General features: G+C 38.5%; 1 protein-coding gene across 1 annotated transcript in view; it reads left to right on the top strand.

Moving 5' to 3' along the window:
* brsk1a (BR serine/threonine kinase 1a) overlaps positions 1-13,733 on the top strand; it is a 38,319-nt gene that overhangs the window by 20,462 nt on the left and 4,124 nt on the right. Inside the window, exons 12-17 of the mRNA XM_056470151.1 lie at positions 1,781-1,931; positions 2,015-2,075; positions 3,786-4,065; positions 6,289-6,337; positions 9,723-9,846; positions 13,526-13,733. Coding sequence (XP_056326126.1) covers positions 1,781-1,931; positions 2,015-2,075; positions 3,786-4,065; positions 6,289-6,337; positions 9,723-9,846; positions 13,526-13,733 — 873 coding nt within the window. The remainder of the gene's footprint in view (positions 1-1,780; positions 1,932-2,014; positions 2,076-3,785; positions 4,066-6,288; positions 6,338-9,722; positions 9,847-13,525) is intronic.

The raw sequence follows: 13,733 nt of genomic DNA, 5'->3' as shown, positions 1-13,733 counted from the left end.
AGTGAATTGATCTAGTTGACTGATTGTTGATTCTCAGTTAAATGGTTGACCCAGGGGCTATGCTAGACATAAAGCTCTACTGGGGCACTGCCGCCGCTGCATATATAAATGATTAAATAAATATTTATTATAAATAAAAGTATTGTTGTTATTATACCATTATTATTCTAAATAATCTTAAATGTAACTGAAAAACAATGTTTAGACACAACTGGAATGATATGCTAAGATCATTTAAGAAATCTTTTGCATAAATATTAAGTATTAAATATTAAGAGTGAAATTCTATAGACACTTCAATAAAATACAAAAAAAAAATTATGTTTTATGAAATTATCTGTTGTCTTAGACTTGACACATGGCAGAGAATTAATGGTAGGTTTATTAAGTCTTTACCTCCCTGACTCGTCATCCCTCTTCATCTCCTCATCCCTCCTTTTTGCTTCATATAAAAAAATCTATCAGGAGGCACGCTTGGTAAGATCACCATCATATTGTTTAAACTTTAGTTTTGTCGACTAGCTAAACAAAAAAAGGCTGTTCCGAGTTTACAGCGCATGAGCGGCGCATGACAAGCAAGTAGCCTGCTTTTTTGGCGCACATGTTAACTACCGGGACTCTCACAGCCAGAAGAGCAGCGCGTGCGAGAGGCACGCGGGTTCTCTGCGCAGACGCAGAGATGCGTCAGTTTGCTTTTTGATTAAACTACACTGCTTTCACCAGCGTTAGTTCGGTTGCACATATAGAATAACGTCTTTATTTCGGAATTACCACTTAATAAATACACTTGCATATGAAGTAAATCATATCTCAATGCATTTACTGGGGCACTGGAGATTGTTACTGGGGCACGTGCCCCAGTGAATTGAGTCTAGCGACGCCCCTGGGTTGACCCCTCCAAAATATGTCAGCGTCATTTCATTGTATAAGTCATCACATGCACAATAGTCTGTTCAATTGTGAAAATTAGTCAAGAACTTAATACCATGAATACCATATCCGTGCTCCGTGCAAAATGCTCCATTGAAACCTGTAATGCCTCAAAAATATATCGACGACAGTAAGGATGACAGTAAACGACCACAAGGATGACAGAATAAACTGCAGCATGGATGGCAGCATAGATGATGGTAATGACAGCATAGACGACAGTAAGAATGACAGTATAAACGACAGCATAGACGACAGAACAAATGTCAGCAAAGATGGCGGTTATGATGACAGAACAGACGACCATAAGGACGACAGCATTTATAACGGTAAGGATGACAGTAAAGATGAAAAGACAACAATAAGGACAACAGATCAGAGGACAGAATACTCCATAGAATATGCCAGTACAAAACAGAGAAAAACAGACAGGACGACAGATTAAGACGACATCAACAGAAAATTTTGGCACAAATGGAACCCCATATTATTTTACATCTTGTAAATTGAGGCATAATAGGTAACCTTTTCATGTAAAGTATATCCGTACAACAAGACTTTTGTAAGGTTTTGTGCTCCAAGGTTACATTTGAAGAACAACACACACACACACACACACACACACACACACACACATATATATATATATATATATATATATATATATATATATATATATATATATATATATATATATATATATATATATATATATATATATATATATATATATATATATATACATATATATATGAAGCAGAATCACACATCATATTATCATTGCGCACACCTTACTCTGATGTTTGCTCTACAGACACAGTTATAGGCTATCATTACTCACTCTCTGCAGACCCTCCTCGTAAGCGTGTAGACTCCCCCATGCTGACCCGTCACGGCCGCTGCCGGCCCGAGAGGAAGAGTCTGGAGGTGCTGAGTGTGACGGAGCAGGGCTCTCCCACACCTCCACGCAGAGCGCTGGACACCTCCACACACAGCCAGAGGTACACATCTGACTGCACAAATATGAAGCTTTACCTATATTGATTCATAATCACTGAGTCTTGACCACCACACGTCCCCACAGATCCCGATCTGTCAGTGGAGCATCGACTGGCCTTTCTTCTAGCCCTCTAAGCAGTCCCAGGGTAAGTGCCTGTTTGGACACCTTCTTTATCTAAAATGGCAATTGTGCAGTTTACCTGTTCTAGTGTTGTGGAAAAGAAGTACGGACATTTTAGTTGCATTAAAGTTCAACCCCCAAAATGATTATTACCGCATCATTTACTCTTCCTCATGTGGTTTTAATCCTTAATGAGTTTCTTTATTCTGTTGAACACAAAAGAGGATGGTTTGAAGTATGCTGCGACCTATCAAATTCCATAATAGGCAAAAAACACTATGGAAGTTAATAGGAGCCAGCAACCAGCATTCTTCAAAATATCTTCTTTTGTGTTCAACACAAGCTAAAACCTGTTTTGAACAATTGAAGGATGAATAAATGATGACTCAATTTTCATTTTTGGGTGATCTATCTCTTTAGTAATGATGCAGTGATGTCTAAAATGTAAACACATATCCATTTAGAACTGTTTGAACACACTGATACCTGCTTTCTCACTCTCTCTTTTGTCTGACACCTAATTGACACACACTGCTGTGCATTTTAATTAGTGATTTAGTATATCAGTCTGTTTCTCTGTGTGTTATTTGTCACTTTGTTCATTTACACGCAAGCGAATCATTAGATAGTGTTGTCGATCACTGAATCTCTGCACGTGCTTTGAGTTTAGCTTGCATTTGGAAAACAGCAATTCAATTCAAGTTTATATGTTTAGCGCATTTCACAGTGATTATTTTTCCAAAGCAGCTTCACCAAAAGAGGACGTTGTTACATTACAATCAAAATCAGAAAAAGTTAAGGTGCTGTCAGTAGGGTACAGCAGTGGTTCTCGGACTTTTAAGCCAGCGACCCCTAATGTAAGATCGTCAAGAACTCGCGACTACCAAAGCATATACAAACGATAAAAATTACTTATTTTAAGCTTTGGATGTTTATATCAGGTATATATCTTCTGAAAGTGATTCTGTTGCTGTTTTGGTGCGCACTAGCTGATAGATATCCTTAAGACTAACATACTGATACTAGCATCTAAAAAACTTTATTTTAATTTCACGGAAGCTTTGATACAAACTGAACTCTGTGGCCAATGCTGAATAAATACAGTAACAAACACATTGCTCATTGTCAGGTAATGTTATTTAACACACTGAGACTTTGTGGTAAAGTGTTACCAAAATGAACATTTTGAGATGTACCTTTCAAGCCTTGAGTTGTTGCTCATTTTTATTGTTACTCAGACTTCATATTTAGCCACTCTGCCATTCACTTTCTCCAGACTGTGTCAATGTAAACATGCACATCGGTCAGTTGTAGACACAAACACAAATCACTGTGCACCGTATCGAGCTCACCTGCCATTGCTCATTTTCACTCCTATTTCTCTCTCCATCTGCCACCACCTTCACTCCTCCCCCCGCTCCTCCTCCTCCTCTGCCATCAGAGCCCCGTCTTTACCTTCAGCGAGCCTGAGGTAGTTGCCGCCACCAAAGCGGCAAGCGGTAGCACCATCGCTCGTCCCAACAGATCGCATGAACCCAAAACGCAGACGCTTCCCTCCAAAAATGCACTTGAACGCCCCCAGCTCCAGTCTATGAAATCGCTCCCACTCCCCAGCTCCAGCTCGCGCTCCCCCTCCCCGTCCCCCCTGCTGTCCCCCATTCCCCGCTTCCTCTTCTTTCCTTCTCCATCTGCGGTGCTGAAGTCGGTGACTAAAAGCTTGTATCCCATGTCTCAGGTCACCCCTCAGGGCTCCCCCCTGCCCACCCCTCTGGGTACCCCAGTGCATCACCCCCACCCCCCCACTGCTACCCCTCCCTCCTCCTCCTCCTCCTCTTCTTCCTCCCGAGCCGAGGGAGGGGGAGTGGGCGTCGGCTCACTCTCCTTGACCCCGCCCTCTAGTCCAGGGGGAGGTGGTGGCATGGCGGCCAGTAGCTCCGCCCACTGGAGGACACGCCTCAACTCGCTGAAGAACAACCTGCTGGGGTCGCCGCGCTTCCACAGGCGCAAGCTGCAGGGTGAGTGTTCACATCTGTACTTTGTAGTGTTCAGGAGGTTTTCAAATGGCATGGAACCCTGAGAGCTTAATTTTGATGTGATTCAATATTGTATAGAATGTGTTTACCTTAGGTTAGGGCAGGGCTAACATACTTAGCCACGCCCCTCTAACTGTCAGTTTTGACAAGAGACAGAAATGTAAAACTCTCCCAAAGCCCTTTGGCCGATCTTTCTGAATGAAATGCCTATTTTACTACATCCAATCAGCTCACAGTAGAAAAAAACATGCCACGCCCACTGTTGTCTCATTTAATATTTCGTTTCTCTAGGAACTGCATCACAATACAGAAAATTAATGGTCTCAACTTCCTGTTCTTGTGGACTTTAAAGTTCCTAGAGAAATGGAATAGAATGAGGGTGTGGCTTGTTTTTTCTACTGCGAGCTGATTGGATAAATTCAGAAAGATCGGGAAAGGGTTTTAGAAGAGTTAACAGACATCTCCTCCTCACTATTTCTGTTTGTTCTCAAAGCTCTGACAAAACTGACAGTTGGAGGAGCGTGGTTAACATACTCAAACGTAATCTGGGAATTTAACTAAAAACAAACAGGAAGTGCATTTTCTGATTTCAATTTGAGATTACAAGGGCAAACTGTTCTTATTTCTTAATGACAAGCACAGTGCAATTGTTCAAAACAAAACTAGCAATGTGAGCTAGCAAAATTAATATGGTTAGTTTTGATTTCATGCGTACTTAAAAGGGATAGTTGACCAAAAATGAACATTTGCTGTTAATTTTTACTCCCCTACTGATATTTAAATGAGTAGAACATTGAAAATGTTTAGGTGGTCTTGGCTGGTCCCAGTAAGATACCGTTTTTTCATAAGATATGTTTTTTTTTCCACATATTAGAGTACAGTTAGATATATGTGAAGAAAAACAAGGTATGTTAAGAAAAAAAATGTATTATTAATTATTATGTGATTAACTTTATCTTTTAGAAGTTTTAATGTATTAATATATACCCATATATTTAGAAATGTAATTTTCTCAGAACATTCAGTAGATCCCTTTGCTTAAATGGGTTAATCTAAAACTGTAAAAAACTAATTTACTACTGAAATAAAGTAAAAAAAAAAAAATAATAATAAATAAAGTTGACATCTAAACAGCTGAAACAAACTTAAACTAAGCAATAAAAATACTATACAAACAAATGCAAAAACACAACAGAATGACTCTGAAATTAATTAAATATAACTGAAAATATTAAGTGTAACTTATAAAATTTACTGAATAAAATTTGAAAGAAAATGACGAATATTAAAGAATTCCAATTAAGGAGAACCCAAACTCAGAATAGACAGGAGAACACAAGGTTCGTTTACAGGAGGTAAACAAGGCACCGCAAAAGGACAGTTTACACAATAGTGCAGGGTGATGGCAGGAGAACAGGCTGGCGAGGGGAGGACACTCAGCACCATACAGAGGGGAGTGTCTTATGGGGGTGAAACAGGCTGGTCGGGAGAGGGGAAATTCCAAACTTCAGGCAAAGCAGTCAATAAGTAGCTAGCTAAACCTCCAATTTGGGACAGGGGTGGGAAATAGACTGGGAATGAGGATTACAAAAATGGCAAAATTAAAACTTGAAATTAGTCTTGAACTACAAACAGAAATAAAACTGACAATGACATGAACATTGTTGAAAGACGAAAAAATAAATAAACAGAATCAAAAGGATAAATGAATTCAAGATAAAAACCAAAAAGACTAGTACTAGACTAAGGCTAAAGAAACAAAATTATAGACTATAACCTCTATCAAGCACTAAACAAGATTAGCGACAAACACACAAAAGATAGTATGACAAACCAGCAAGAGCAAAATGAACTCAATATAAAGGGAGTAGAGAGCCCGAGGAACAGGTGAACATAATTAGACAAACAAGGACTAAACAAGGGGGCGAGGCATAGGAAAACAAGGAGGCAGGACAAGGAGAGCACATGGCCAGCACAACAAAAGAGACAACCTTGTGCTAATACACAAAACAAAAAAGAGACATTAAACACAGACAGGAGTGACAGGGCTGTAAGGGCTGGATCCTGACAACAATAGCATATAATTGATACTAAAATCACTGCCTGCAGCAATCTGTGGATTCCACGTTTGAGACCTCCGAAATAATAAAAAATCTAATCATTGAATTTAATCTGGGTTATATTTGGTCTGTTTCATTCTTACAGTGCCAACCTCAGAAGACATGTCCAGTCTAACACCAGAATCAAGCCCAGAGTAAGAAACATTTACCATCCTAATAAGAACATACAAGCTGCCAAGTTGTCACAGAATCAATATATCAATAAATAAATATTTTCATGTCACATTAATTTATTCCCTGAGGATTTTCAGACTCTCTCTGCACATTTAGTTGTGTTTTTATTATTTAGGTATTCTAAATAATGTTTAAAGGTCCTGTAAAGCGCTTTGAAATGGGCATTTTTTTATTTGTTGTTTGATGTAATCTCAACTGAGACACGAAGACAGGGCGGGACACATTGTAGCTCCTCCCCTTTAAAAAAAAACATCCAATAGTGTTTAGTTTTTACCACAGCTCTGCCGGTGAGAGTGGTTGAGCTCAAACACATCAAAATCAAAAGCAAAGTGAGAAGTGTCTTGAAAGGGGCGGGGCTTGTCTGATTCTACACAGCATTTGATTGGTCAGAAGATTTGAATATGAGGTGATGTCAAAGAAAACGTTGATCCATTCAGGCGGAAGTGACAAACTGCAAGCTTTGACGTTTATATCTTCAAAATGCGAATTAGGTCTAGACTAGATTATAGATATCATTTAGACTAACATACTAATAATAACATCTAAAACACTTTATTTTAATTCCACCTTTTTTAATGTGCAGTAATAATGTGTAACAATCTAACATCCAACATGAAATGTACACTACCTGACAAAAGTCTTGTCGTTGATCCCAGTTGTAAGAGCAGCAAATAATAACTTGACTTCTAGTTGATCATTTGGAAAAGTGGCAGAAGGTAGATTTATCTGATGAATCATCTGTTAAACTGCATCCCAATCATCACAAATAATGCAGAAGACCTATTGGAACCCACATGGATCCAAGATTCTCACAGAAATCAGTCAAGTTTGGTGAAGGTCACCAGATGACCTGATGAAAATCATGGTTTGGGGTTACATTCAGTATGGGGCAGTGAGAAAGATCTGCAGAGTGGATGGCAACATCAACAGCCTGGGCCTGTTTTTTCAAAAGGTTTAATCCGGATAAAATTGATCCGGATTTAGAAATCCTTTTTCTGTGATCCTTACTTTTTGAGCCAGTTTTTCAAAGCAGCATCGGATTGGATCCATCTGATCCGGATAGGAACTTTTCAGGATCACTAAATCTGGATAACCTGTGCTCAAACAGGATAGAAAATCACAATGTAGAACTCTAGATATGTAAAGAGGAACAAGTAGAATAGCCAGTGTGGGGTCCATATACTTTATTTTTATGTGAAATGAAAACACACACATTTAAAAAAACTAAAAACAAGAAAAACCCCACCCCATCCTCCTCCAGCAGTCCGCTCATCTGAGACCTACAACACAAACACTGTACATTGAAATTAAAATGGTCGTGCCCAACTGAGTCTGGTTTCTCTCAAGGTTTTTTTTCTTCACTTCCGCCAATTAGTGAAGTTTTTTTTCCCTCTCCGCTGTCGCCACTGGCTTGCATGGTTCGGGATCTGTAGAGTTGCTCTTCAGTGTTTGGACTCTCAGTAGTGATTATTAAACCACACTGAACTGAGCTAAACTGAACTGAACTTAAACACTACAAACTGAACTACACTGTTCCTATTTACTATGACCTTTTATGTGAAGCTGCTTTGACACAATCTACATTGTATAAGCGCTATACAAATAAAGGTGAATTGAGTTGAATTTAATTGAATTGAGGATATTCATAACAAGTTTCAAATATAGTAGTATTAAATTTGAAAAAAGACTTAATGTCAAAACCTCCACAATAATTTCAGACTTCCTCATCTGATGTGGAGAGACCAGCTTGTCTGAGCGCAGCCTTTAGGAGGCGGATCTCAAGTCTTGCCTTGGTTTGCTGCAGTTTGGTCAGAGTCCGTTGTTCCTCTGCTAGACGAAGCTGTGCTTCTTCCCTTTCAGTCTCTTTTTGCAATTTTTGAAAGTGATTTGAAAAATCAGTGATTGCCATTCTTTGCATTTTTTTGGTTATTCTGTAATCACTGCGTGCATCACTAATAAATATTCTAAAAAACTAAAATATTTTCAATTGTGATGAATATATATCAATTAGTGACCGAATTAAATGTATTGTTTTTGGGTAATTTTGACAGCTGTTTGGGGGATTATTTTATAAGGCCAAACTCTTTCTACATTACTGTAGGCCTACACTGAAATGCTGAATACGTTAAAGCCTACCTAATCACTGTAGCCTGATTGATGAACAAATACAATTAAAACCTTATGATTAAGAAAGGATATCTTGTAAGATACTGCATGATCCAAATATAATATTATTTGATACATTTTTAAAGTTTTCATAAAATTTGGTGCATGAAATCGACGCTGAATCCACCCTTCAGATGGCATCAGTTTAATCCAGATTTTTTGGATCAAAGTGATCCAAATCCTACAAAAAAGGTCTGAAAAACCCAAACTAAAGGTTTGGTCCGGATCAAAACCAAGATTGGATTATGTGATCTAATCCAATTATGTGATCCGTTTTTTCTTTTGAAAAACCCATTTTCAAGATTTGATCCAATCCGTTATCCAAAATCCCAGTGGATTACTTTTGAAAATCCGGGCCCTGAGTTATCAGGACATTTGTGCTGCCTATGACATAACAAACCACAGGAGAGGGCAAATTCTTCAGCAGGATAGCGCTCCTCATACTTCAGCCTCCACATCAAAGGCCCTGAAAGCAAGAAGGTCAAGGTGCTCCAGGATTGGCCAGCTCAGTCACCAGATGTAAACATTATTGAGCATGTCTAGAGTAAGATGAAGTTGGAGGCATTGAAGATGAATCCAAAGTATCTTGATGAACTCTGGGAGTCCTGCAAGAACGCTTTCTTTGCCATTTCAGATGACTTTATTAATCAGTGATTTGAGTCATTGCAGAGATGTATGGATGCAGTCCTCCAAGCTCATGGGAGTCATAATATTCATTCCTTTTCCACTGCACCATGACTTTATATTCTATACTGGACATTATTTCTGTTCAGAGACAAGACTTTTGTCTAAGCAAAGTCAGACCTTACTGTCCTAATTAAATAATTAATAATCAAGACATGATCATATTTTACTTTGGTCAAATAAGCGTGATCTAGAGGCCTTTGTCTTTCATATAAGCCACTTCTGATACCAAATGATCAACTAGAAGTCAAGTTATTATTTGTTGTTCCTAAAACTTGGATAGGTGACAAGACTATTGTCAGGTAGTGTATTAGTGAAATCCTGCAGACTCTTAAAAATGAAATTATTCAGATGACAACGTACACTCATTTACTTACCAGACGTCATGGCCAATAATAAATGCTCTATTGAGGAAAATATTAACAATATTTGATTGTTTACAACATTGTGATGAATCTTACCATGTGTGTGTGTGTGTGTGTGTGGTCCTGGCAGGCTGGCTAAAAGGTCTTGGTTTGGAAATTTCATCAGTCTGGAGAAAGAAGAGCAGATTTTCGTGGTCATCAGAGACAAACCCCTCAGCTCCATTAAAGCCGATATCGTCCATGCCTTCCTCTCGGTGAGTCCAACACATGATTTGCGCAGCTCTCTGTTGATCAACTAAACCAGGCATGGGCAAACTCGATCCTCGAGGGCCGGTGTCCCTGCAGAGTTTTGCTCAAACACTAATCAAACACACCTGAACACCCTAATTAGTGTCTTCAAGATCACTAGAAAGCTACAAGCAGGTGTGTTTAATTAGGGTTGGTGCAAAACTATGCAGGGACACCGGCCCTCCAGGATCGAGTTTGCCCATCCCTGAACTAAACATTATATACATTTATTACATGATCCACAAACACACTATACTGTTCAAAGGTCTGGACTCTTCTGCTCACCAAGTCTACATTTATTTAATCACTGTTTTCTGTTGAAATACAGTTGAAGACAACATTATTAGCACTTCAGTGAAACCTAAATTATTTTTTTAAGTGCTTTTTAGCAGAGAGAAGGTTTATTTCAACATAACAGTTTTAATAACTCATTTCTAATGACTAAATTCTTTTGTTTTTGCCATGATAATGGTAAATAAAATTTTACTAGCTATTTTACAAGATACTAGTTTTCAGCTTGAGGTGACAATTAAAGTTTAACTAGATTATTTAAGTTAACTAGGCAAGTCATCGGATAACAGTGGTTTGTTCATTCATTTATTCATTTTCTTTTCGGCTCAGTCCCTTTATTAATCTGGGGTCGCCACAGCGGAATGAACCGCCAACTTATCCAACATATGTTTTACCAACACAATCTCACAGCAATTCGTAACTTTTTGATTTAGTGGCTAATTCGTATGAATTCGTACAATCTAATTCGTACAATTTATTATGATTTGCTCATCCCCCAATGAGGGTTGGGTTTAGGGGTGGGGTTAGGTGCCACGCCTCCTTTTTAACTCGTACGAATTAGCCACTAAACTGACAAAACTTAAAATACTTATGTTTTCTCGTGAGATCAGGCTGGTTTTACGCAGTGGATGCCCTTCCAGCTGCAACCCATCACTGGGAAACACCCATACACTCATTCACACACATACACTATGGACAATTTAGCTTACCCATTTCACCTATACCACATGTCTTTGGACTTGGGGAGACCGGAGGACCCAGAGGAATCTCACGTCAACTGAGCCAGCTGAGGCTCGAACCAGCGACCTTCTTGCTGTGAGGCGACAGCACTAACCACTGTGACACCCCCACAGTGGTTCGTTCTGTAGCATATTGAGAAAAAACAAATAAATTCACCACAGCAGAATGAACCACCAACTTATCCAGCATATGTTTTACACACATACCTGCCAACATTTGCCTCTAAAAATCCGGTTATTGGGGGGTTATTGGCTGAGGCAGAGGCGGAAGGGGGTGGGCGCAGAGTGGTGGGGATGTGTAGGTGCCGTGCAGACACCAGTGAAAAAAGACACGAAAAGTGAGGGGGATGGGGTGGATGAACTGAAGACTGGGGGGGCAGGGGTGTTTGGGGTCCCTGGTCTGTACTATCCACCAGGATTCAGACAGCCGCTTCGAACATTACACCAATGTAGGCGATCCGGTGATTTAATTTGAAATATAATAGATAATAATTTGATAATAGATTTAATTTGTAGCATTATAAATTCTATTACTGATATATTTTGATCATTGTAATGCATCCTTCTAAATTCATGCATTCATTTTCCTTCGGCTTCGTCCTTATTTATCAGAGGGTCGCCACAACGAAATGAGCGCCAACTATTCCAGCATATGTTTTATGAAGCGGATGCCCTTCCTTCCGCAACCCAGTACTGGGAAACACCCATACACTCTCACAAGCTACCCCTTTCTAGCATTAAAAATTCTTACAGGCTCTAAAGCCTTTAACAGTTAGTGTGGAAAATTTTGCATGAAAATATTATAGGACATTAAGTTTTTGACAAACAAAAAAGCTTTGAGCGAAGGCTTTAAAACCCTTTTATCAAGTTGATAACATCAATATCTATATACAGTTCAAGTCAGAATTTCTAATCATAATAGTTTTAATAACTCATCTCTAATAACTGATTTATTTTATCTTTGCCATGATGACAGTAAATAATATTTGACTAGATATTTTTCAAGACACTTCTATACAGCTTAAAGTGACATTTAAAGGCTTAACTGGGTTAATTAGGTTAACTAGGCAGGTTAGGGTAATTAGGCAAGTCATTGTATAATGATGGTTTGTTCTGTAGACAGTCGAAAAAATATATAGCTTAAAGGGGCGAATAATATTGACCTTAAAATGGTTTTTAAAAAATTAAAAACTGCTTTTATTCTAGCCGAAATAAAACAAATAAGACTTTCTCCAGAAGAAAAAATATTATCAGACATACTGTGAACATTTCCTTGCTCTGTTAAACATCATTTAGCAAATATTTAAATTAGAAAAAAAAATTCAAAGGAATTAATTTCAAAAACAATTCAAGTTTAATAATTCTGATTTAAACTGTATACAATATTGTATTATTTTTGCCCCTTTATCACTTTATTGTGTTATATACACTTAAAAATATATGTTAATTACCAGGCTACATATTCACATTGTGTTTTCTGATTATTTTCAGTTGTCAATTGCATAATGGGAGTTACAGCTCCGCTCTTTCAACTTTCAATGTTGAAAATTCAACACTGCAGATATATAAATATGAAAAAACATGAATCCCAAAATACAGAAAACTGTTTATTTACAAATATATTTTACACTAAACAAAACAATATCAGCAAAAGAGTTGTGTTCTCCAAATAATCTTCCAAAACTGCTCAAAATCACTAGTAATAAGTAAGCGGCAACCTCCCGCTCTCCCTCGGGAAGCCAATACGGAAGTAACTGAAACTGCAATTCATCAAAATTCCGCTAGTCCTGGCTCCATAATAGAGCAAGTTGCAATTGAGCCCACTGTTAGAATGGCCAACTTTACAGCAGAAAAAAGGTGTTTACAGCCTGGTACAAAGAACGATTTTGGTTCATATAGCTATTATTACCCTCCATGACAACTGTGAGGGGGTGAACTTTTTTTTATAACACATCCATTTCCTTTATATTAGGTTATATTAAGTTTGCATAATTAAGGGCGTGGCCACTTGAGTGACAGCTAGGTCTGGTTGGTCGCCGTCACTTCACCTCAGCTGAATCCAGCAGATTAGCCACTGATCTCGGCATATTCATCGTATTTTTGTTTTGTTTTATGTGGCTTTACACAGTCAGCTGCCTTTTGGACTTATTTCTTACAATTATCAGATGATATGGGATGCTGTGTGCATTTAATTGTGCTCACAAACCATTAATGTGGCCTCGTTTCCCATGTGAGTAAAGATATATACTTGTATACCATCTCTATAAATGTATTTGTTTTATTTAAGATCATTTATCATTTATATTTTTCTTTAGACCCGTAAAGCACTTCAGAATGTGACAGATTGATTAGCTTTAGGCTCTAGAACAGTCATCTGAAGAGTTATCATGCAGTGTTATGCCTGGAGTTCAACAAAATGGCGGCGGTTGGCCGCGCCTACTTGTAGCTTCTTTTGCAGTGTTCAGAAACCTATGGGTGACGTCATGGATACTCCGTCCATATATTTTACAGTCTATGGTAATAAGTCAACAATGTATGGCCAGTAATAAGCAATGAGGACAGACACAACAGCAATTGGTTTTTTTTTAATCTTTCTCTTATGTTTTACCTTCAGATTCCATCCCTCAGTCACAGTGTAATCTCCCAGACCAGTTTCCGAGCAGAGTATAAGACTTCTGGAGGTCCGTCTGTCTTCCAGAAACCCGTCAAATTCCAGGTGGACATCTCCTTCTCCGAGGGGGAGCGAGAGAGAGAGCGGGAGCGCGAGAGAGACGGACAGAAGGATTTCGGGATCTACAGCGTAACCTTTAGCCTCATATCAG

This window comes from Danio aesculapii, chromosome 12 (assembly GCF_903798145.1).
Source record: "Danio aesculapii chromosome 12, fDanAes4.1, whole genome shotgun sequence".
NCBI lineage: Eukaryota > Metazoa > Chordata > Actinopteri > Cypriniformes > Danionidae > Danio > Danio aesculapii.
Note: the sequence above shows the minus strand (reverse complement) of the source record. Positions and strands in the feature narration are given on the sequence as shown.